Source organism: Lepisma saccharinum, chromosome 13, assembly GCF_977018435.1.
Source record: "Lepisma saccharinum chromosome 13, izLepSacc3.1, whole genome shotgun sequence".
NCBI classification, from domain to species: Eukaryota; Metazoa; Arthropoda; class Insecta; order Zygentoma; family Lepismatidae; genus Lepisma; species Lepisma saccharinum.
This window is the reverse complement of record NC_139241.1, coordinates 63,479,505-63,506,239: the sequence shown is the minus strand read 5'-3', so window position 1 is coordinate 63,506,239 and position 26,735 is coordinate 63,479,505. Positions and strand designations below refer to the sequence as shown.

General features: G+C 38.3%; 1 protein-coding gene across 3 annotated transcripts in view; it reads left to right on the top strand.

Annotated features, from left to right (window-relative positions):
- Positions 1-25,130, top strand: part of LOC145997374 (uncharacterized) — a 71,613-nt gene extending 46,483 nt beyond the window's left edge. For all 3 annotated transcript variants that reach the window (XM_083134344.1, XM_083134346.1, XM_083134347.1), the window contains exons 18-24: positions 691-851; positions 8,152-8,311; positions 10,578-10,759; positions 12,449-12,710; positions 14,042-14,185; positions 19,042-19,155; positions 22,479-25,130. In XM_083134344.1, coding sequence (XP_082990470.1) covers positions 691-851; positions 8,152-8,311; positions 10,578-10,759; positions 12,449-12,710; positions 14,042-14,185; positions 19,042-19,155; positions 22,479-22,531 — 1,076 coding nt within the window. In that variant the 3' untranslated portion in view covers positions 22,532-25,130. The remainder of the gene's footprint in view (positions 1-690; positions 852-8,151; positions 8,312-10,577; positions 10,760-12,448; positions 12,711-14,041; positions 14,186-19,041; positions 19,156-22,478) is intronic.
- Positions 25,131-26,735: the final 1,605 nt, after the last annotated feature.

The window sequence follows — 26,735 nt, the reverse complement described above, 5'->3', positions numbered from 1 at the left end:
TTTATTTTTTTTTATTTCTACATAAAGTCACACTCGGAGATCAAGTCTAGACTGTAGGGTGATTGATCAAGTTTAATCATTCCTTGATCCTTAATGGCAGCCTGTGCAACTCAGGATGTGTGTGACAAGGCAGGGTTCTTTCAGAGCCATATCCATCATTTTTTGCCTCCCAGCCTCATTTTCCTACACTGCTTTAGATTTGTAATTATTTTTATATACTTATCCCATGTAGTATTCTATTTCTGTCTTAGAATGGACTGACTGGCAGTAACCTTCCAATATGATTTTTGTATTTCAGGATATATTAGCTTCCAGAAAGTGTTGTTGCAGTAAATCTTAGTCATGCTTAACAGTTTAACATGCATTTTGTGACAAAATTTATAGGAAACTACACCTCATACCTTTCAAGAATTCCAGACATTACAGTGTGTAATTTGGCACACACAGATATACTATGTAGAAATTGTAGTGAAAAATGCAGGATCGACCAGGATTTGAAACCATGTCTCTGGCATACCATGCCATTGCTCGAGTAACTTAGATACCGAGCCAGCCCTGGGTTCAAGTCCTGGTCGAGCTTGCATTTTCTGCTCAAATTACTGCATAGTGTGTAATCTTGTATTTGGTGTTTGCACCAAGAACGAAATATGCATGTGTCTAGTAATTACACATACACAATTTATTTTCCAGGAAATGCAGTTCCAGTTAAGAAGAAGCCTGCTTTTAGCTTCAAGAAGATGCTGGAGGTTGTTATGAATAACAAGTTGAAGATGATGTCTCACACATTGGACTTGGTCCCCCTCTTCAAAGTTTATTTGTCGCGGTACACTACAACTCATCCACTTTCAGACGTAAGTGTTTTTGAATCCTAAGAAAATTAAGCATATTTTTAACTGAATTAATTCTCTGAATGCTAGCGACAATGGTTCTTTATTAGGATCCAATGGTAATTGGACAGTTCTTCTTTGTAGCGGATTAGTCGTGATTCATTCATTCTTAGTTTTGGACTTTTAACCACTGTGTTAATTTTAAAAAAAATACCAATGTTTCGGAGGCTGCCTCCATCTTCATGGTAGTGTGTAATCTACTAAATCACATTGCAATCTCTGGACACATGATGTGTTTGGGGATGGTGTCGTCACGTCTATGTAGGCTGCCAGGAAGGATTAATTTGTGGTGGCCCAGGCTCCACCTTGTCAAAGGATTGATACTGTTGGGAATCAATCCAAAAATTGTAATACTCCTTCAGTGCTGCTTAAGTGCAACTATATAGGTGGGATTTGCCTTGTACCTGACATGACCGGAAGGACGGACTGAGTGATCCCCCTCTCCAACCCTTCCAAGCAAGCAAGGATGCTGATCAAGGTTGCATTGTCGGTACTGGGTCCAGCTGGCGGCTGCTCCCCACTATGGTCTGAAAGTGAGGAGGTGGGCTGCACAGCGACTTGGCCATCGGAGATGCCCACACACGAACTGCGGTCTTCCACCTGACAGTTCAGCATCTCCTTTCTCACTCGCTCGAGAATTCTGTTCTCGATCATGACGGCATGGTCACTGCAAGTGATTTCCCTGCAAATATTTTCTAGGGCTTCCAACCTCCATAGAATTTGTGAAATTGTGGTCTGGTCACCTTCACCTTGCACCTCATGCACAAGCTCCCGTAGTTGTGTGATTTGTCCCGTTAACTGGGTATAATCCCTACCTAACCTTACTTCTAAATCATTACATTGAGTTCCCAGATTCCCACATTGGCTGTTTGAGTTTCCAGCTTGTTTAACCTTTCTGTATTTGAAGCTACAGTTTTTGCCATTAGTTCACAGGTCTTGGTGGTAGCATTATGAATGGAGTCCAGTCTGGCCTGGAATTCCGTCCGTACGGCTTTGAGCTTCCTATTTCCCTCGGCTGATGCCTCGGTAAATTCCCGCCCCTGATTGTCGATTTTCTGGCCCTGATCATCAAGATTCTGGTCCTGATCTTTGAGCATGGCCACAATGAGCTCTGAGTCTCATAATCTATTACAATGGGTTCGGGAGCTATACGTCTAGGTTTTGAAATTTGGTTATCTACTTATCTTCAATATCCAGAAGGGTATAAATGAACCTAGAAATATATCTCCCTAAGCTACTCTACGCAGCCACACATCTCCCATGTGCGATGTGTGGTGTTCCCAGTTAGCAGCGAGTGTTCAGAAGAACACTGTTTGGTATCTATAGGAACTTTCAGCCTAAATTTAAACGGTTACTAGAGGAGCACTCGCAGTATTTCACACCCAGGAATGAAATTAGATACAATGACGAATTTATTGGTCATTTGGCCTTAGGACAAGCATCTTGAATTATCACAGGCAAAAACAAACCTTTATGTACATGTTTACACTCACAGCATCACAGCACTTAGATAAGATAACATTCTACTTACAATATCTGGAACTCATCTTTGGCATGGACACAAGCACATGAACTATAATGGCTCTATTTCTTGGGGAGGGGGGAACCTGATTTGCTGGCACAAAAACACAATCCCATGCTTCCTGTAGCCTCTCCGAGCTATTGAGGGTACTGGTGATGATGGATGGATATTCCACTCTTCGATTGAGATGGATTCCTGTCTCTATGTATCTGATCGTTCATTTTATACAGCCACGTGGCCACGCGTGAAATGTTCGTGACAAGGATAATCAGCATTTTCCGTTTTATCACTGTTTAGCATGCCCAAATTCCGACTATTGGCATGGATAACTTTTCTGGCTGTTATCTGCCATTTGAGCCCATACTAGGCTTTTGAGGGACTCTGAATCACTATATCTGCAGTTCCCAATGATTTCAGGGCCATTGTGCTCACTCACTATGCTTCTACAAGGTAACCAAAAAAGTTCTTCCCGTGTCTGACGTCCCATTAATCATGCGCTCACAGAGAGGAAACTAAATGATGCACGTGCCTGCCAAGCAATCAGGAGTTAGTCTGACCATCGACTGTCAGTAATACAGACACGTTGCGCACACACAACAGTCATAGCTCGTCCAGTGTCGAAGAGAAATGGAGGTATAGAAACAGCTTGTTCTCGTGTGTTTGTTGTATGACTTTAAAGTGGTCCTGTCAGCTGCCACATCAAGTCGCCGCATTTGCCAGGCATTTGGGGAGAATGCCATGAATGAACGCACTTCCAGGCATTGGTTCCAGAAATTCCATTCGGGAGATGTGAGCCTTTCGGATGAACCTCGCAGTGGATGACCACATGTGTTGGATGACGAGGCCCTGAAAGCAGCCATCGAGGAGGGCAGTGGTCTAACGTGTGATGAACTTGCAGAAAGGTTCCATGTTTCCGCTGAAACAGTCAGACTGCACCTGCATGGGATAGGGAAGTCATACAAATTAAGCAAGTGGGTACCCCACACATTGTCGGCAGCCAACAAGGAACAACGAGTGACAGCCTGTTTGTCCTTGCTCACTCGGCACCTGAACACACCCATATTTGATTGCTTGCTCACTGGTGACAAAAAGTGGGTCCTCTACAACACTCTGAAGCGTACCAGACATTGGTTGTTGCCACGTGACCCTGTTCCTCACACCTCAAGACCACCTCTGCACCCACGAAAGGTTATGCGCTCTGTATGGTGGAATTGTCAGCAAGTGGTGCATTACGAGCACCTTCCACCTGGTCAGACCATCACTGCTGACCTCTACTCTCAGCAGTCGCAAAGGGTGCACCGTGCATTAAGGCAGAAGGAAACTGCATTGGTGAAATCGCAAGGGTGTGCTGTTCCTGCACGACAATGCCAAGCCACATGTGGCAAAGAGGACCCGGGAAACCCTTCAGTAACTTGGCTGGGAGACACTGTGCCATCCACCATATTCACCGGACCTTGTTTCATTCCCTCTACAACCACCTCCGTGTGAGATCCTTCGCAAATGAGGGAGACCTGCGGAACGCACTCACGGACTTCTTTGCATCCAAGCCCGCCGAGTTTTATCACCAGGGTATTGTGCAGCTGCAGGAACGTTGGCAAAAGGTGTTGGATGCTGATGGTGATTACTTCGAAACCTAAAGGTACATACCGTCCACTGTATTGCTCTTTGTTTATCACTGCTCTAGAAAGGCAAGAACTTTTGTGATTACCTTGTGCATAACATGCTACTTGGACACAATCTTTACTCCATGCAAACTGGTACAGAATAGAAGTCCAAGATGGCTTCCTACACACTTAATAAAGGAAGTTTTCCATCCAGGCCATGCCGTCATGCCAAGGGAGGCTCCCATTGGCTGACTCAAGTCATGGGTAGCTTGGTTCAAGCAGTTCCACGTCTGGCCACCAGGTGTCACACTAGGATGGAGTTTTTCAACTGTTTGTCTTACTCCAAAAAACATCGATTTTTGGGGTTTCGTAAGCCCAGTTATTATAACTGGGGTAAATGAATGGTATTTTTAAGGAATATTATTCTGAACCTACACAAATGTTCGCTTGAAAATATGTGAGTAAATAAAAATTTTGTATGATAAACAAATTATAGCACATCGTGCTTTGTATGCAAAATGGCTTGGGTATGTTGGTAACTTATTTTGTTCTGGATTGTGGCTTTAACATGATTTAAAGCTGTTTATTAGGGTTTTTAGGCATTACTCTTAATTTCCGCTAATATTGGTACTACACAAAATGGCTTCCCATGTCATTTTGGCATGGTAGCCTTGAGCCTTGCACTTCAATGGAATAGTGTGGTGCTTTGTTTGTATTTTGGAATGTATGGCCAATCCTTGATTGGTCATAGTGTGTGTCTGTCGATTTCACATTTTTCATTTTGGTAGTGATCTGTTTGCAGACATAGGTGGTACCGAATATAGAGATACAATGGACAGGACATACATGATTATACAGAATAGGTGTGGCGAATTCAGATCTTGATGCTGAGACGGCTTCAACATTCTTCTCACTTTTTTGAACCATCGCTTGCAGTATAGTTTGTCACTGGATTGCATTGTTTTCATTTATTTCATTAACGACTTTAGTGGGCCACAGGTTGAAGACCACTGGAGTAGTTGGTTAGTGCACTGGATTTTTTGTAGGTCCTCTGTAAGTTTTATCCTCGCCACCGACAAGTAAAAATTGTTCACCTGAAGACAAGAGGTGCTCTGTTGAAACATAACGTAAAATGCCATTACTCTTAAGTGTGGTTTATCACCACTCACGGTGCCTCAACATTACCTTAATGGCACCGGGATCGAACCTTGGGATGCGTTACTTCCCAGCAAGTAGCTTAGTCTTCCGTAGAGCATGTGAAGATGTACAACTAACATAATCTAAGCAAACACTGAAATGAAAGGTGGCACACACAATTTGATTTTAATACCTTTACGACTCAACCGGCATGTTCGTGATTAATGAAAAGGGATTACCTGTCTCGTTCAGTAGATGTCATCAAACAGGTTTTCCTTAGGCTCGTACGCACAGAAAGTCTTTTCAACTGATTCTCGATAAGTTCACTCCGAATGACATCTCCCTGGTCCCAAAATCGTTAAGAGTCCAAAAACTTAGTGTTCTCCTGAACTTTGAACAACAGACTCTCACCCAACTTGGTCTCAAGATCAGCCCTTTCTTCCCATATCCAAAACTTAACTCCCTTCTCTCGATCTCCAAAACAACAACTGTCCTCTCTCCGAAAAACCACAACCTCTTAACCTCTCTCTCCTGCTCCAAGCATTCCTTCGTTCCCCCTCAATTAACTCCTTCTCCCTTCTCCTCTTACCATTCAAAGCTTCCAACAATGCACAATACCTCCTACCTTAGTTGACACATTCTTGATTTTTCTACCAGCTGCAGAGTGACTGGATTACTCAGGAATGCTAAGGATGATACGATAGTATTAGAGTAAGTGTAACCAGTAGAAGCATTAGACAGTGGATAGTGCCCAATTAACATTGCAAGCTAGCAACAATTCTTGTTAATCATAAATGACCAGAATGAGTTTTGTCTAAGAAAGTTCCTTAAATTAACCAAAGCATGAACACTGCTTGGTTTTGAGTAATTAATTACTTTTCTTGAGAAACTTCACACAGACTTAAAACCAGTGGCGGCTCGTGGTCTGACTTTATGGGTGTGCACTTCAGCATCGCGTCCAGAAGAAGTGTTTTATAACCCTCTCAAATACTCGCTTTTTTTTTCATCCGTAATAATTCTAAATGTATTGATAACCCAAGTTATGAACACCTTTTACTGAAAAATAAGGCTATAGGAGAGTTTTATTTCATAAAAAATATTAATTTTTACAAATTTGAAATACCACGGCAAATTTTCCGTCCATCACGAAAACAGTGATGCTATTGGAAATAAGATAATTCAACATTCGATAACCTGATAAAATCATTATATACATAGAAATGCCGATCTACAATATTCAATATTATTGTCGATTTGCAAAATATTTAGTAAAAACTTTTCCCTTCGCTCCACTGATAAATGTGAACAAGAATAATTAAATTTGCATACATGAAACAAGCTGGATCGGGCCACTACCCAGGGTGCCAAACCGGGGCATCCTCCTTGATTAGAGCCAAATACTAAGCGCGAGTTTATTTTTTAGTCCACTTTATGCACAGAAAAGCAAACAGAGACAGACGATCTACAATTTAAAGAGGGGTCCGAACCACTATGTGCCTCTACCGGCTGCGTGGCTATTTGTTTTAAAAAGAGTTGAATTCATTGTTGACAAGAATTATTGAAGCTACTGCTGAATAACTTAATAAGTATATTGCAAAATCATCTAAGCTAGGAGATTATTGTTGTTTTGATGTCATTATGTAGGTATAAAATAAACACATACCTACAATATACATGTTCTTTAACAGCATTATAGTATTTTTAAAATAAGGCTATTATTTTTTGCCATTAAAACCTTAAATATATAACATGGTTACGTGGAAAGTAGGGTGAGCCAAAATTCAACCTCACCCGGGTGAAAATTTTATCTTGGGCCACTCCTGCAAACAAGGTAGCTAATCCAACGACAACATGCAGAAAATCAGTTGCAATCTATCTAGCAGTTGTTTATTTCTAACGACCGACTGATCAAACCAACAAACTCAAGCAAAATCAAGAGAATAAATAAAAATATATTAAAGAAAATGACAGTACTCACTCGGTCCACACTACCCTTCTTTGTACTTCATAATTTGTCTTTCCTTTCCGCCTTACTGCAGTCGCTGGTGTGATTTGTACGAGTAGCTAACTTACCTCCAAATATTCAACAACCTTAAATATTACGTATCTGCTTTCGCTATGTACAGTTTCCCCTTTAATCATGCTCACTTTGCAATGAAAGAGGAACGAGCTTTTGATAGCGTAACAATATTGCCACACAATGGAAAGAGCTGACTGATCCACACATCCCCCCCTGACTGAGCGGGTGGATAATTCTACTAAGGTGCTACAAGGACAGTTTATTTTGGCCAAGCAAAGGCAATGCAAGACATTGTTTAAAGCACGTGTTTCGCTTTCAGTTGTCCTCCCCTCCCTCCTCCTGTCTTCTTCCTTGCCCTTGTCATCCTCGGAACAGGGTGGGGCGAAGATACCATAAAATGTTTTTTAAAAAACTCAATTTACGGTGATTTGTGTGCTGCCTCTACTCTGCCACACGATCTCGAATGGAATGGGATTGCAACACTGCTGTATCGTGAACACAGCACTAGCAGTGCGAGTTTAGCCCATAATAACGCGATCTATAAGAGCAAATCCCTTCTCTTTTCTTGCTGGCTGCTGCAGCCAACGAGCACAGGGCGACTTGTGTTCCGAGCGAACGTATCTCAGCGGCAGGCACTGGTAATGCAAAGCCAATGGGGCAATTGGGCTTCGGAACATTTGATGTTTTGAAGGAGATAGTGTTCAGTTTAATAAAAAATAATTGCATTGCAGATTTATTTGGGTGTGCACGTGCGAATGTGCAAATAGGCAGAAGCCGCTACTGCGTAAAACTATGTTGTACACTAAGTAAATTTCTTCATTTACATAAAATACGTCAATTACCTGGTTGGTATTGGTGAAAAGAACTGAAAGTAATAATCTGCTGCTGATACATCAGTATGCCATAAAGCAGCAATGTTCAGTGTTTTCTACTGAGATTGTGATTCTGAATTCTTATACTGAATTGTGTTTCTACTTTCAGATTGCAATGGAGCTCTACTTCAGCATTGCCGATATGCTGTGCAACTTCTTGTCTGTTATTGAGTCGGAAGCGCCACCCTCTGCATTGCAAGGCTTTGTCGAGTTTATTGAAAAGTCTGGTCCAGAATATGCTGGTGATTTGCTGGAGCATTGCCTGGAGGGTGAGTTCATTCCTTGTGCTGTTATAGTGGAGATTCATGTAAGAGCTTCAACTTTAGATGTTGAAAGGAAAGGGCTGTTAATGATCCCGATGTTTCTGCATTGGAAGGTACCACTTGTATTGGTTCACATTTTTTACTACAGATACCTCTCTGGAGTGAAGGAATTCTTCGTATCTGAGAAATTATGCAAAATGCTTTTGGTAACAAGACTTTTGTAAAAATGGATTTTGTGTTTAAATAATTATACTGCGTGAAATTATGATGTTTTAAAATAGAACTCCTCATAAGTTGATATGTCATAATTCCAATTGCAACATGAAAATGTTAAAATTTATAAGAAACTGAACTGCTTTTGATTCATTGATTGATTTGTTTTAAGTCCACTTTATGCACAGAAAGGCTAAGTGGGACTGGATCTACAGTTTGACGTTGGATCCAAATCACTGGGTATTGAACCTAGGACCCTTTGTGAACTACCTGCTTCAACTTTCAAGTATTAGCATTCTTACCTGTGGAAATCTGTAACAGTATTGTTATTGGTATAGACTCAGCCCTAGCCCGACCCTGTGGCCGAGTGGTTAGCACATCGTGCTGCGATGCCAAGGGTCCCGGGTTCGAATCCTGGTCGGGCTTTGTTGTTTGTGAATGTCCATTCATCAATTTCATCATTTCATCACTCATCCCCATCTTCGCAAATTAGCCAAGAGGCACAAAACGCGAAGTAAAATAAACTAAATCAAATCAAAGACTCAGCCCTAGAAATTCCATCAAACTAACTGGGTAAGGATGAGCTGATATGAATTTTTTGCCAATTCTGATAAAGCATTGACATAAACTTGCAATTTTTTTAATGATGAACCTGAATCATTTGGTATCTTCGTAACACATGTGATCAGTTGATTGCAACAGATTCTGCCTTACAAGTAGAAGCTACTTTTATTTTCGTTATTTTTGTCACTTTTGCTACCTGTTAGGTTAATCTTGAGTATGTGGATGAATGATGATGAGATGATATTGAAGGAATTATTTCTTGGTTCTGTGGATGGGTGACAGCAAATATTTTCAGAGGAAGCAGAACATGTGTTGTCCCTCCGCCTACTGCTGTGATTTTTAGTTAGGGAGAAGAAGAAATTGAGTCATGGATGAAGCTCATTTGTCTCTTATCCTCTTCCCTGTTTCTAGGTGATGCAGTCAAAATTTCAAACTTCTTAAAAACACAATGGCTCATTTGAAATGTCCAGTTGTTCAAATTTTTGATGCTGCTGGACACAACTTCAATATGGCAAAGCTTGGCTAACAAGAACAATGATTATATACAAAAGTTTTTACATAAAATAAATGAATACACATAACATAGTCACACCCACTCCTATACATTAACAAATAACAGGAATATTTGTAAAATACTTTTTCTAATAATCCTCTATGACAGGGTGGTTAACGTGGAGCCCAAGACCCTGAGTGAACAGGAGTGAATTACCGTGTTTTCCCATTACCCTTTCCCCTAAATTCCTTAGCCGTAGCCTTAGCCTTTCAGTGGAATCCTTCCCATAGGTTAACCTTGTGTACTGTTAGAATCAGGACACAACAAACAAGACATATTCCCGTGGTTAGCCATCTTTTACATTCTACACTATCATCATCATCTTTCGCAGTTTTCTGTCTCTGGCTGGGTCGGCATAGAAGTCAAGCCTCTTCATTTTCTTCTGGTCTTCCACCATTCCTTTGGTGTTCCAATCTTGTCCACTCTCCACTATCTGTTCTTTCCACTGACATCTTGCTCTCCTCTTTGGCCTTACTCCCACTCCTTGTGCATTGTAAGCTCTTACTGGTAGTCTTTCTTCAACCATCTATTCTGTCCTGAACCTTCACCATCCCCACTGTCAGTCTGGTCTCCTCATTCTTTATTCTACCCCTTCTATTTTTCCCCCAATATACTCCTTAAAAATTTCATCTCCACTGCCTGCATCTTTCTTCTCTCTCTCCCTGCCATTGTCCAAGTCTCTGCTCCGTACATAATTATTGGTACATAGTACGTGTTACATAATACCTTCTTGCATTTCTTAGGTACGTCCCTGTTCCATATTTCATTCTTCACTATCCAGGCTTCTTATTTTATCATTCTTCTCAAAATCTTTTTTAATTTTTTTTATGTGTATTATTTCCTTGAATTCTCTGCGGAAGGATCCACATACAGATCTGAAACATTGAAGTAAATTAATTATAAAAGTACTTTTTAATAATTTTGTGTGCATTGTTCTTTCAGCTTGGGAAGTCCCTTCCTACAACTCTGATCTCCGGCAGACTGTGAGCTTTGGTTCTGTGGCCCACGCCCAGCAAATCATCACCACCTTCAAGAAGCTCTTTCTTATGAGTCTCCACAGCATCATGCCAGAGTGTATCACCATCATGCTCAAAGAGGAGGTCAGCGTAATGTGCACTGATATAGTAAGTGTGGAGAAGCTTCTTTCAAACTCATGCTTGAAAATTGTAAAATTTCAAGTTCTTCAAGATGTTGATTAATATTAGTGGCTGAGCCACTGCAATTATAAGCATCAATTTACCAGAGTTTTCTTTAGAATATTCAAAATTATATCAGAATATAAGAATACCTTACTTACATGAAATTTAGAAAATTTCGCACTTATGCATTTCACAATTTAATGGTTAAATCCTATTAATTTCGAAGATCCACTGTCTTCATTCACAAAAGGGTACGGGGTTTGAAGCGGAGATGGTACCGTGTCACTGCATTGTTTGTTCCCGGGCAGCGGTAGTTGCGATTTCTCCCTTTCAGCGGCGCTGGCGTGTGCACCCTGGTTTGCGTCGTCTGCTTCCTGTTGTCAGGTGGCGTTGCCGGTTGGGGGGCTGGGCCGTGCTGCTCGGCAAGGTGCCGTTCTTGTTACCTGCGTGGCTAGAGGGGAGTTGAGTATGTGCACCACATCTTTTCTTTTTCAGGTCGGGGATCTTTCTGAGGACAGGGTGCCAAGTCGTGTGTGCCTGTCCATTGTCCAGGTTCAGTGCTGGTTTCTGTTGGATGATAGCATGTGTTTCTTTGACAGTGTTTTCTATGACAGAGCCGGTTGGGCGAAGTATGGATATGGAGGAGATGGTGTGGTTAGTGGACTGGAGGTGTTGAGAGAGGCCTGATTTTGGTGTGTCATTTTTGGCATCTTTTACATGTTCGTTAATCCGTTCTTGGACAGTGCGGATTGTTCTGCCAATGTAGGTGTTGTGGCATTGGCATGTGGTCTTGTAGACACCAGGGGATGCAAGTTTGGGTAGGTAACTCTCTTGAAGTTGGGTAGTGCTCTTCCGATTTGGGATATGGGTTTGTGTGCCACTCTGATGTTGAAAGGTTTGAGGGCCTTGGCAAATTTGCCAGATGTGGTGGGGTGGTATGGAAAAGCGATCCATTTGGGTTTAGGATTTTGGTTTGGGTTATCTCTGTTTCTTGGGTGTCTGAGCTGGGCTTCTGTTTTTGCACACCACATGGATACTTGGCGCTCGGTGTAACCGTTGTTTAGTCCTATTTCAGTTACGCATGCTATTTCATCATGGAGGTCATCTTCTGTGCAGCTGTGTGTGAAGGCTCTTCTGTAAAAGTTCATCCATACTCCAGCTTTCTGTTTTGGTGGGTTGTTGGATTTTGCATGGGTGTACTGGGTGCCCGAACCTGGTTTCCTGTATACGGATGTGATGAATTTGTCTTGGTGTCGTCGGATGCTGAGGTCGAGAAAGTTGAGGTGGCCATTTTGTTCCCTTTCAACGGTGAAGTTTATGTTAGGGTGTATGTTGTTGAGGGCAGTTAGAAGATGGGTTAGGTCCTCTTCCTGTTTGTAAATGACTATGGTGTCACCGTACCCTTTTGTGAATGAAGACAGTGGATCTTCGAAATTAATAGAATTTAACCATTAAATTGTGCAATGCGGAAGTGCGAAATTTTCTAAATTTCACGTAAGTAATTTTAAACCGCGTTTACCGCAACCATCATGAATAAGAATACCTGTTGCATAATCAGAAAATATATTTTTTTCACATAATATTTGTACAAAATCAATAGAAACTTTGAATTTTACGTACATAGCTCTACTACGCACGTAGATATTGCCATTCTATATTTAATTTATTTTTCAGATATACGTTGATACTATTGTTAGAGGAGAGTCCGCAAGACAATCAGGGCAAGATGTTAACATCCAGTATCCTTCATGGTGCGCAGCTCGGGAAGAGATCAAGGAAACCCTTTGTCGAATATGCTTTAATTTAAAGGAATTCCCCAGACTTCTATGCAATACTTTACCCGAGTGGTTGACGGATCAACCTGTATGGAGCAAGCATTCAAAGTTGCTCTTCAGTAACAAGTACGGAGAAATTCTGAGGAAGATTTCCTTCCCAGGTAGGGGATTGAGTTTCTAGTGACCGGTAGCTGCACCTGATATGTTCACATTGAAGCCAGTAAGAAAGCCAGTTTATAATACACTAGTATCAGTTGAAATGGGTATGTTGGAGCCTGTAATGATATCGGCAAACTGATTCTGATACTCAGGGTCCTAGTTTTGTAAACTTACCAAAAATGGCATATCGTTTAATACGTTACAGATATAGATGGCTCTAAGGATTTCATTGCACTTAAACTATGTCAGTCTATGAGAATTTTGCTTTAAAATTAGGGATGGACCAAAATGAAATTATTGCCAATGGTGATAATTACTGATAAAAAACATACCATTACTAATATCTGTTATTCAACTCATCCAATACAAAGTTGTAAATTTTTTGAATCCCTGAGTAGTTCATTAATCTATTTATTATGTGCTTCACTTTGAAAAAGAAACTACAAATTTACAAATCAAAAAAAAATATGCGTTTTGTATTTATATTCATATAAATAACAATAAAATGAAAAATGCATTACATTACAGGCTATTTATAGATATATATGAGATTAATAAAGATACTGAGAAAAGGCCTCTCTGATAGCATAGTGGTAATGTCATCACCTTGTAATCAAGGGGTCCTGGGTTTGATACTCAGTGGAAGCACATTGCATTGCACGGTGGCTTAGATCCATTTCTGAACTGTAGGTACAGTACCAATTAGCCTATCTGTACATAATTGGACTTAAAAATTTAGACAAAAATATTGATAATTTTACCAATGAAACAGGGTGTCAAGAAAAAGTCAAGAAATTATGCTTTTGGTCAAGAATTTTTCACAGTACAGTGAATTTACACTGTTACATACCTGTACACTGATTTGATAAAAATTGAATATTTGGGAATCTAAATTTGTATTGAATTGTGGTTAACATTTGTTCAATTTGTTTCTTAAGAATCACATTCTTGTATGAGTGGAGTTTTGTAAGAACATTAAAGTAATGTGGCCAGCCATTCCCCACCCAGGATGAAGACAGAAGCATTAATTTTTACATGCATTAATAATTATAGCAAGTCAAAATCTCTTGTTAAAGTACAGCTTCAGTTTTCATCTTAACCAACCTTGTGGTAGGGGTTTTTAATTGAATGAAAATATATATTTTCTTAATTTTGCAAATATACCTAAGTAAATAATGTTAAGAAAAGGGGGGAAAAGATCAAGAAAAAGGAAAGAAAGGTCATGAAAAAGTCAAGAATTTTGGATTTGTTATTTTGTTAGACACCCTGTAAAAGAGAACCAATTAATATTTTAAGCTTAACTCCAGAAAACTGTTATATTTCTTTTCCGCAGAATTCCTAGCTGCTTCGAAGATAGCACGTGCATTACAAGCGAAGAGAAACAAAGCTAGGAGGAAGATGAAGCCTGCAGTTACCATCCACACTATCCCAGAATCTGCCGCAAGCAATGAGCCACAGAAGAAAGCTGAGCTAAGAAGTAAGTATTCAGAAAGCATAATTTATAGCAGAGATCACCCACGTGAGACAGGGATATATTTCCAACACTTGAAAATCTGCGAAATTTACTTGTAAATGTTCTATTAATTTCAGTGGCCTCTGCCACCATCCACTTGGGAACTCTATGCTTTACTGTTAGGTTGACTTCCGGTTCCTGTTGTTGTTTCCTCAACTACCACAGGGGTACTGGTGTAGCCATTTCATCGCTGTGCGTGCTGGGTTTGAGCTGTTGTAATAGCGGGAGCCAAACATGATGAGCCTGACCGCTGTCGATATTCAGCTCGTGCAGAAAGTGCATAATTGCATGCGTGTCTTTGATTTTGGTGTTGATTAGGGTGTGTGATGTGTGCCTAACTGAAACTTTTTTGGATCCTGTGTTTGTTGAACTTGAGGTGCTATGACGATGGAACGTGATGAAAAGAGAAGAAAGTGAGACTAAATATCGAGAAGACAATTCAGTCTAATCTATCTCACTAATCAATCACTTTGATAAATGTCCTCGGTTAAATATGAAGTCTTGATTGGCACATCATTTTATGTATATACCTGTCAAAAATTCAAATCAATGTTATAGCTCAGTAGGAAGCTAAGGATATATGTTGAAAAGGAATACCAGCTTACATATGCTGATGAATAGTGTTTATGTTCAAACAATAATAAATATTTTTATAATTATTATATTGATAAAAAACTAGAAATAACAAAAGTTACAAGAGCATCAAATTATGCATTTGTTTACAAGAACATTTATAACATATAAATGTTATTTATATGAAGAAAATATTTCTTTATTATCTCCTTGTGAGGTAGAGTAAGTCTTTTCTTAATATTTTGGCATGCATCAGTTCTACACCTGAGTATACTCAATATGTCAATTTCTTCAACCAGGTTTACAAGATGGCTTCCATTCTTCAATTTTTAAAACTCCACATATGGTTAATTCACATCCAAAATGCAGAAGATATTTCTCTCACTTTGTCTTATTTCTCAAAACATTCATTTGAGGTAATGCATTATTCATCTACTAGCTTGATAATGCAGATTCAAGCAGATAATAATTTCCTGCTTCCAATTTTTAAACTTGGCACTTTTCACCTTTTCACAAGTTCCAAATCTTCTTTAAAGATTATGCCATTATAAAAGCATTTTCAAGATTCTGTTATGAACAAAATGTCTCTATATAGTTTAAACAAACTATTAAAGATTAACTTGCAAAGTATAATCTTTCAAAATATCAAGATTTATACAAATATCAATCCTTCACCAATAGTTACATTTTTACTTATGTCCCATCCATCATGAGATTCCTCTAAAGTCACAGACAACTAGTATCAGAGTAACTAGTTCAAGCCAGATTTTTTAGTATGTGTTATCTTCAATTGTTTTTGTTTTATATTTTTGTCCATAAGTGCTTAACAGCTTGAATGTTTCTGTAGTAAATGTACATATTTGCTCTGTTACAGCTATTTTACTATGTATATCACAATATACTTATCTAATGATTACAATTACCATTTTTTTAATGTTGATACAAAATACCAAGTATGACATCATATTATACATTGAACAATTTTAAAGAGTTGACCTTTGTATATTGTGACGTCTTGCTCAATTTCGATGTTGTTTGGAACAATCCGTCGCAACCCATTATTTATTTGGAAGTACGTGCTTTTTTTTCCCTGGCTATCTCCCTGTAATAAAAAAAATAACACACGCCCTCCACAAAAGAAAATACTTACAATATATATATATATATATTAAGTTTCTCAATCACGGGTGGCTGCGGTGCTGTAGGGAGAAAACCAAAAGGATCTGACAATCAAAATGGGCACAAGTCAAAACTACTAATCCCAGTTTTATTTTTTTTGGTATTAAATAGTGCGTCGCTCCAAGATCTCGCATATACCGCCAGCTGGTCCGGAGTTTTATAGCGGGCTCGTCTAGTCCCACTCCCGACGAACTGACGTGTATATGAGCAACAAAAAAATACAACCCCTTTTTTTGTGGCCCTTTGCCAAAAAAAAAAAAATATAATAAATCTGCTATGCAAGAAATTATACTGGAAGGGGTGAACTTATCTTAAGGAGCGCCCAGCGCTTTGCGTAATTACATGAATAGTAAGGTTAGATATTTTCTCAAAATACTTTTTATTTTGCTTAACAAGTGCAGAGTATTTGATTTCTTACAACTGTATTAACAACGTGTTCTCATTTAAATAAGTCGTTTCTTACCAGAAAAAAACAGTTACCAATTACCCCTCCTTCTTGACAGATTTTCACAAAAACATTTTTTACAATGACGATCCACGTCATCGATTCATTTTTACTTTGGATTCCCACTATCTCTACATCACTTATGCTACCAAAACTAAGTCCATGATCATTCCTTCTTTTTGACTACATATATACTTTAGAGGAATTAGACCCCGGCGATAGGAAATTATTATCAAAAAAAAAAAAAAAAAATGAAGTTACGATGTTTTCCCCAAAAAATTTTAAGTAAAAAAAAAAATGTCTATTAAGGTAACGGGATAAAATAAACCATTCTTGTAATAATACTTAACTTCATATCCGCAAGGTTTCCACGTTCTAGTCAAGGCTCACAGGTGTACCGGAAGATAAGAGCTGAGTCACGCCACTTTGACTCAGCCAGCTATCACGCCGTGGAACACCGTTGCTGGAGTTGCTGTTATCGGAATCGGCCCGGAGAGAACACTGGTTTTCCGAACAAGGAAAAAACTTCTACCCCGAGAAGCTCGCTAGATGGCAGTCTCGTCGCCCTCAGGTTTCTTGGGAAAACAAACGAAGTTTCTCCGCGAACTCACAATCCCACGCATCGGTCTAATTCCTCTATACAGGGTGGGCCGAAGAATGTGGCGAAACGGGATAAACAAGTCCCGATTCACCACAACCTCCCCCACCTTCGAGAAAAAAAAAACCTCAGGCACCAAATAGCAAACAATACACTTGTACCAAGGAAAGCCAAAAAAAGGCGTATAAACCCATATCCATATAGGATGTATCCTCAAAAAAACTTTTTTTTTGTTCGATTTTTAATTTTTCTCCAATATTTTGTTAGATCCCGATTAGCCCAATTAAAAAAAATAATATGAAACAATATACAATAAATAATGGAATACATATCCAATAAATATAAAATAGGCCTAAGTGGAACCATTAATATAAAATAGGGTTACGAGTACATCAGATGATATTTTTTTTATATTGTGACTAAAAGCAAAGATTAAAGTGATTCTAGTGGCCAGCAAGGGAACCTCACAGTAGGCTTCACACAAAGTGTTCTAAGTGCTGGAGGAATAATAAATGTACCACAATTAATTATTTAATCCATTGCCAAACTTTCAATTAAAAATAATATTGTGCATTTCCATTGACCATATGGCAAACTTGTTAAAAAGACCATTGTCAGGAAATTTAAATTCATAAATTTTGCTAGCCAATGCATTTAAAATTCATGAAACAGCAGGGGAGAAAAATAAACCTCAAAAATGAAGAAAAATGCAATAAAGATGGCATAAAATACTGAAAAATGACCTAAATGCCAAAAAGGCTGAAAAATGCAAAATGAAAACAATGTTTTCTGGTTCTAACTTATAGGAAATGGACTGATATCTGGTTTAGCATTGTTTTCAAGGCTCAGAAGAAAATATGATTTTTTTTCATCAATTTCTGAGCCCTACCGATAACCAATATTCTACCGATCCGATATAAACTTCCAAATGGTCCTTGAAGAACCTGAGTGGTTCATTGATCTCTTTAAGAAATGCATGTTACAAGGTGATGCAATACAAAAGGAGCTGTACTTTTAGACATATATTATTTTTTTTAAAAATAATGAATGGAAATTACATGTTTATATCCATAAACATTATAACAAAATGGCAAAATATTGCACTAAATCATAGGTATTTATGGATATATCGGATCAGTAAAATTATTGGTAATTTACCAATACACTGATATGCCTGTCAGACACTTATCTAGAAATATATTTCAGTGGGGGTCCAAACCAAGTGGCTCATAATAATAATAATATAAATCAAAATAATTATAATTAATAATAGTATGAATTAAAATATACAAATTAATTAATATATTTTATTACATGAATAGGTAAAAACACTGCATAAGGATAGTGATATAGCGGCACGTATTCATTAACCACCTTACATATAGCTAAGATTGGCAAAATTTGTAAAAAAATTAATGTCAGATAGATAAAGAATTGAATATTTATTGAATATCAGAGCAGGATGTTAGATCCAGTTGGCAAAAAGTAAAGTTCTTGGCAATATTTTATGCATACTATTATAAGTAGTAATAGATATTGCATAACTCTTCTTAGGTACTGTCATTCAAAGTCGTATGATACCACTATAATTCTTGGTCTTCCAGTTAGCTTTGTGGACATAAATAATGCTCGATTTAAACAAGTATATTTCCATTATTTAATTATATAATATTTAATTTTAGTTATTGTATTATTTCATTAATTTCAGTACTTAGTAAGTCTTTGGGGAGGTCCAGACCCCCTGGAACCCCCCTCCCCCTAAGTACGTCCTTGATGCCTGTATCGGCTGATCAATAGAGTACCGATTAATCTGTCCCATCTGTAAAATAAATGTACATTTCAGCATTTTTAAATAAATGTACAATTTGTGGTGAAATCACTTATTTTTCTCTGTTTAATTAAATGTAACCCTCATTTTGTATTCTATGGTTCTACATTTGCCCCCATTTTCTCGATACCCTGAAACACATAATATCAAGTTTCCGCTGTATTAATATAGATGCATGTGCAATTTGTCTGTTACAGAATGTGCATCGTGTAAAGTTCAGGAGCCCAATCCTCGGACGTACAAGAAGTGTGCCAAGTGCAAAGAGGCTTCGTGGAAAAACCCAAGGTTTTATTGTGGCCGTGAATGTCAAGGTTTGTGCTGTCCATATTTCTCTGTAGTACAAATGTTACATTTGGAGGATGGTTTTTGTTTACTCAAAAGATGTGCATAAAAACAAATTTGCGTTATTACCTTATACAGAAGGTTGATCCGCGTATATGTGTCCGATTTTGAACCGTCACCCCTGTGCACAGAATCGACCGATCCAAGTGGTTAAAAGCATGGGAGGACGGTTAGAGCCTGTAGTATCATGGCACTATCACGAGTGTGTGTTGTGTGCATCATAGCTCCACAGGTGAACAGTTTTTGAGAAGGGTACGTAGTTGCACATTTCCACGCCAAATATTCGGTGTCAAAAATTGAGAAACAGTGCAAAGAACATGGATGTGCCTTGGGTTCAACGACCATCAAGAACATAATCAAGCGGCATAAAAACCATGAGGTTCCAGCTATTCAGTCGCCCACCAGGGGGACGAGGAAGGGAGCGTGCACTGCAGTGATGCCACCCATGTCTCGGAAGCTGCATCGAATGGCACTAAAGGAAACCTCCCGACGCAACGGGTGATGGCCACACGACTCCACGTGGCCCAGTCAACTGTGAACCACACCCTGTGTGAGAAATTAAACCTCCGGAAGAATTTAAAAGCCGTGAACATTACCTCAGTGAGGCCTATCGGTGTAAGGTCTCATCACATACATCTCGTTCTACCAAGAACTTTCTGCCACATATGGTGACAGACATCAGCATTCAGGGTATTCCATTTCACGATATACTGGTGAAGTCACCGGATGCGAGTCCAATGAATTTCTGTGTGTTTGGTCTACTGAAACGGGCACTTTCCTCTCATCGTGTCACCACTCTCCGGGACCTGTGGAAAGCCTGTCGAGAGGAATGGCAGAAGATTCCACTTCCTGTACTTCATCGTAGCCTTCTACAATGGAAGTTACGGTGCAGGGCTATTGCCAAGAGACACGGTGATCACATTGAGGCCAACCAATGGTGGTCCCGTGGATTTTCATAAGGTAAGTGCTAGTCCAAAATCGGACACATATACGCGGATCGACCTTCTGTATTAACACTTGCTTGTTTCAAGTATGAAAAAAACATTAGTGAACGTAGAGCAAGTATGTAATTTTCCAAAAGCTAATTATGAAAAATTATAACTTTGGCTATGCCATCACCCACATAGGACATGTTGATTTACTGCTTGGCGTGCATCCAATTTGTATCTTTTGCTGCAAGCTGTTAGGTGTTGTGCATAACTACTGTACTGCTGTACCATTTGTACCCATTGAATACTAGGTGTTTCAGCAATGGGACCCATATATGGTGTCATTGCCCATGTTTAGTTCACACACCAAAAAGAAATGCATTATGGCATCTACTCCCTTAATTTTGGTGTTGATTAGTGTGAGCTACTGAACATAGCTTGTCTGTGCACAAACAATGTAAAGTGAACTTAAAACAACTTTGGCATGCAAATGGTTTGTGAACTTTTTACATTCGTCAAGAAAGACAGTACGAGGGGGTGCTGAAAAGTTCGTAGCCCAACCCAGAAGGAGTGCACGTGGAATGATGAAATTTTACAGTTATTGTACATACTCCCCCCGAAGTGCAATACACTTCCTTGCATGGTGCTCCAATTTTTGCAGACCAGTGAAAAAAATTCTGAAGGTTGTTCCACACATCACTGTTCCGTAGCGCTTATCACCTCATTATCAGATCCAAAATGGCGTCCTTTCAAGTGTTGTTTGAGTTTGGGGAATACGAAATAGTCTGACGGAGCTAGATTTGGGGTATAAGGGGGATGATCTAGACATTGAAACCCTAGATCATGCAATGTGAGTTGTGTTTGCAGTGCTCGATGGACAGGGGCATTGTCCAGCAGGAACAGAATAACTTTTTTCATTTTTCCGCGGCGTTGCACTTTCAATTTGTCTTCCAATTTTGTGAGTAATGCAGAGTAATACTCTGCATTAAATGTCTGGACCTTGGGCAGGTAGTCTACGAGTACGACTCCATCCTTATCCCAGAAGAATGTTTCAAACACTTTCCAGCTGACTTCTGCATCTTGAACTTCTTGGGGCAAGGGGAACCTGAGTGCCGCCACTCCATTGACTGTTGTTTCGTTTCAGGATCGTAATGGTACAACCATGTTTCATCCATGGTTAATATTCGTGACAGAAATTGATCGGCATTGCGTTCAAAATGGGCAATGACTTCCCTTGATGTCCTCACTCTTTCACGCTTTTGATCTGCTGACAGATTTTTGGGAACCCATTTTGCCGAGAGCTTGCGCATGTCCAAGTCATTATGAATTATGGTACCAACGCGTTCCCGAGAAATGCCCATAATCTCTGCCACACGTTTTGCTGAGATTCTGCGATTTTCAAGAATAAGGTCATGAATTTCATCCACGATTTTGGAGACAGTCACTGTTTTTGATCTTCCTGCACGTGGAGCATCATCTGTTGAAAAATCGCCACGTTTAAAATGTGCCACCCACTTCTTCACAACTGCATATGATGGAGGAGAGTCCCGTAGTGTTCCACTGATTTCCTCATGAATTTGCTTTGACGACTTTCCTTGGTGGAACAAAAATTTGATGACGGCTCTGATCTCGATGTTTGTGAAAATCGCTGGCTGGGCACACATGATCAGTTCCGGGGCCTGAAAACCACAATACCAATTCAGTTATTAATATGAAAATTTGCATGTGTACATACCAAGATATGTTCTTTAAAACTGTAAAGTTTCATCATTCCACGTGCACTCCTTCTGGGTTGGGCTACGAACTTTTCAGCACCCCCTCGTAGATCCAAGAATTTGCACTTCCATCAAGACAATCACTTGGCTTTGTTGACAAATGTACTTTGTTCTAATTTTTCCACTGGTTAAATGGAGTGGAACCGTGATTTTATGTTCCTAGCTTACACCTTTTATCTTTCTGGTCCCATTGAAGCAAAATGTTATAAAAGTTCCACGCAAGTTTCTCAATCACAGTCCATTGAAAAACTTACTATCGAAGTTCCACATTACCCACGAAAGCTATACAGTGGAACGACGATTTTACGTTTTTCAGGGGACCAAGCTGAAAAAAACTTAAAATGTAGGAAAATGAAAAATCGAGGAAAATTTTATAACATCAAGATTGAATATATAATGTGGGAAAATGTAAAATCTGGGAACGTAAAATCAGGATTCCATTGTACTTACATTAATCAATTGAGAAACTTTTATGTCTGCAGTTGAAAGTTTTTGATCTTCTAACAGTGGAAAAGAAATATAAATTTTCTGATTTTAATGAGTACACTGTTTAGTTGTGTTTCATGGAGTTTTTTTTTTTCTTTTCAGTAAAAGACTGGCAGGAGAGGCATTGTGTTGAGCATCAGAGTCGTGAAGGATAATATTTAAGCAATAAATTACTTTTAGAGGGTGGCATTGTCTGTGTGTCTTTGCAGTCGTGTTCACATTGGGATTAACAATATCAAAGGAGCAGCTACACTTTTCTATTTCCTCTCGTCTTTCTCAAATTGTTGTTGTTGTGAAAGAGCCATGCATATTCGTTAAAGCTGTGAGGAAAAACAAAAGATTTAGGTGTAATATTATTACCAGTTTTGATTGTACTTCATTTACCTTTTCCTGTTGATGCCAATAGTATAGTTTTTTTAAACTACATTACTTAATTCACAATTTGTGTTATTTTTTAAATGGCACACGTAAAGATACTATCATTAAGCATAAATAGTGTAGGCCACAACAGGAGAACCGAGTGACGCAAGTGTTCTTATCTTGAGAACAGTAACGTAGCTCAGCAGTGATAAGTTACAGGTTTCGGTATTTGTTGAACTGTTACTTCATTTCCTGGGCACTCTTAAGCAAACGGCATAATGGGAAAACTTGCCCCTGCACTTATGATATTGCAGTTGAAAGTCTACAATTATTCTGTTATCATGGGAGTCATTGATAAAATCTGGAGAAGAATGTAAGTTTATTCTGCTTCTGAAGCACGTATGAAGCATCAAATGAAATGGAATCGATCACAGGAGGACTTCTCATTTATGCCGGAATGTCTTCTGTTATTCCAGTTTCATGTTCAAAATTTCCATTAAAATTAATCGGAAATTCTTTTTTTATTTTTTTAAAATGTTTGCAGCATAGTGACGAAAGATTAGAAGCAGATAAGTCAAGCTTTTTAAAGCTGATTATTATGTTAATATTATTTTCTCGAAGGCATGGAATTTTCTTCATAACTCGATGAAATCTCCTCATCATAGTTAATTAATAGTAATTGTTGCCTTTTGCCATTGCCTAAGCAAGAATCTGTTTACCAGAATTGACGTAGTGCATCTTTACCTAATACTAATTATAATTGTAATTAATGTGTTGTTCTTCAAGTAATAAATCCAACTGATGAAGATGTTACTTGTATTTCTAGAAGTGTGTAAGGGTTTTTGTCACCATATTCATTGTGCACACACAAATAATCCATTGGAAATGTTACGTAAAAAAAAGTTTTTCTATTTCAAAGTAAGAATTTCAGTCTTCAACTTTTAGATTTATAGATTTAGTTGCAAACACTAAGCACATACTACAGCTGAAAGCAGCTGCTATGCATTGTTTTGGAAATTTGTTCAGAAGCCAAGAATGTCTGTGCCCCTGTGCCTAGTAGACTGCTCGTCAACTAATGATGAGGTACGTCATCAATGGGTGGGTGCCTTTCACGCAAAGATGGAATAATGAAAATCACATTTTTGGGTGCATTTTATAGAAGGCATTGTACTATTTTTGTAACATCCATTGTTTAAATATTGTTTTAAGTATTATTTCTGGAAGCATTTGCAGCTTTCATTAATTGTAATATAAGGAAGTCATTGTTTTGAGCTAGATAGTGTATAAATTCCAACTTTTATGCATGTACTTCATTTTGCTTGAAAGAAACTCAATGCTTGTAAAGTGGAACCTCAATTTTATATTTTTCAGGAGAACACTCAGAAAAATGTATAATAATGGAAAATTTAATAACATGTTGGTTTATTAAGACCATGCAATTTAAATGTATAATACAGGAAAATGTAAAATTGAGGAACATACAATTGGATCCACCACTCACTTGTACTTTATTCGCAACATGGCACAATACCATGAATTTTGAATAATGAATTATTTTTACTTGTTATTTGTTACATATAGAAGCAAGCATTGAGTAATTTTCTTTTGCAAATATCTGAAAGGGAGGAATTGTAGGTTTAGATTAATTTACATAGTTTCATCTATAAAAGTCCCAAAATCACGAATTGTTAGAAGAATATAGTGTGTCGATCTTTGCATGAATGAATGCTTGAAATGATCAGACAATACAGTGCTGTTGTAACTAGTTTCTAGAAAGAACAGTGAAATTCTATGATCACCAATAAGTGAGTTTTCAAAATTTAAAAAGTCCATTTGGACTCTTTATCACATATTTCATCTTGCAGAGGATTGGCAGCCATGACTGTTGTGAGCTGTAACATTGTCTTCTTTATGGAGACCTTAATTGCTTGAAACCGTAATTTCATTTGTATTCTCATAGAAAAATTTATAGACAATGGGTTTGAAACACTGAAAATTGTTGAAGCTCATTGTCAAGACAAGAACTTTTCAAACATTCCTCCTTGTTTTTTAGAAGGAAAATGAAAGTTTATTTTTTACCATGTTTTGTTTGGGTTTTACTGATCTCCAATTAATTGTAAAATTGAGAGTATCATATTTGGAATGTAGTTATTTCTGTTTCATAATATCACAAAGCAGCAAGTTTTATTTTTTATGTATGTATTGCCTGATTATAATTACAAAAGCAGAGAATTGTCAGCAGAAGTAATGTATTTTTGTAAAAAGAATGAGTTGTGTTTTGTCCTAACACATTGAATAGGCAAAGAGTTTTTGTTCTTAATAATATTTACCTGTGTGCAGATAATGTGAAATGTTGTTTAAACAAAAACAAATAGGGAAATAAAATTTTGTTTACTATAATTTTGTGTGATTATCATTAATTTTAAATGTAAAAAATGGCAATCCCTTCAAAGATTTGTGCACTTAGAGTGCCTATGAAATATTGGATAACATGGTTATTAAATATAAAATTTTATTCGTTATCAGAAAACTGATACATTGTGAAATCCAAATACCCAGATTTGTTAAATATACCTGCATGCTTTTTCTTCCTTCGTGAAAATTCATATGCTTTCAGTATTGAGGAGACATAATTGACCTACAAAAAAAAAACACACACACACACAGACAGATAGAGGGGCAGGTTGTGGAGGGCATGTAAATAAAAATTGAAAGACATGGTAAACACTTAAGACACAAAATTTAAAGTTTCTATATTTTGCATTCTGAAATTGTATGGTAAGTCTCTTCTGTTTCCTTCAATGTTTATGAGATTTTATGTATGTATTGTGTATATATATTAGGGCTGAGCCACATCGGTATCTGCCGATATCAGGGGTATCGGTTGATATTTTGGCACCAATAATAGCCAATACTATTGTTTTTGAGTCGCTAGAGGCACGGCCAAAACCAATTGCCTTTTTCCATTTCAAAGTTTCGTTCACCTTTTCCAACTTACCTTTGGTTTTTTAAAATAATGAAAATTAGTTGTGCATTTGTTAAATGAATCTGTACTCAAGTTTCCGGTAGCAGCAAGTATGTGACACAAAGATCTGTATGCAGATAAGACTCGCGGTCAAGTATCTTGCAAATCAAGCATACGTGAAATTATCCCCATAGGAGTTCGCTGCTTCTGTTTAGTTCTCTTCGAAGTCTACCAGGCTTCGTTCATACAGATGTAGTCTCGTGTAACAAGAATCCCAATGAAGTCCCAAAAGCCAACGATGCACCTGTTGGTAATCCTTCCACTTTCTTTGGTGTTTGCAGACATCCCTCTCTTTAGTGACCTCCTGCAGTTAAAAAAGGTCATCGCCCATGAAAGTGGTGGACGTGTCTCAGAAATAGTACATAGCATTTTCCTAAAAATTCAAATACCTGGACTAATGTCCCTTCTTTCCAACTTGAGACTTTTGTTTGTCCCGACTGGGTTTCAGCAGGTGTGTTTTGGCACAAGGAACACTGCAGGAGAATAATTTCCTTTGAACGACAGATGACGGCAGTTCGTTCCTGGAAAGTGTAGTGATGGGTTTGGATTTCCTCCCACGCCAAAGCGATAGGACTATGCATTTAATTTTTCTTAGAAATCATTTGCCGAAAATATATCGAAAGCATAGTCACTTCTGAATATCACTGTATTGAAGTCAATCGCCTGATATAGAAGCTAGAGACTGGTAAGTTTTTTCATTCTCCCCTTCATTTCGTTTACTAATTATTATTATCTTTGTTAAAGGACAAAAAATATACGAGATTGGTTTTACATTACAACTTTACTATTAGTTTTAGACATCGTGTCTGGGGCTGGTAATTCACCAATTATTCTTGTGTTCACGGATGATTTAATGTTTGTTTGGGGAGAGTGCTTCTTTAGTTTTAGAGGAGGTTGAAGAGGCATGATCTCATTTTTCAACATTGGGGCTCGTAGCTTCACTTAATATTTCTCTCATATTTGAAACATGTGAT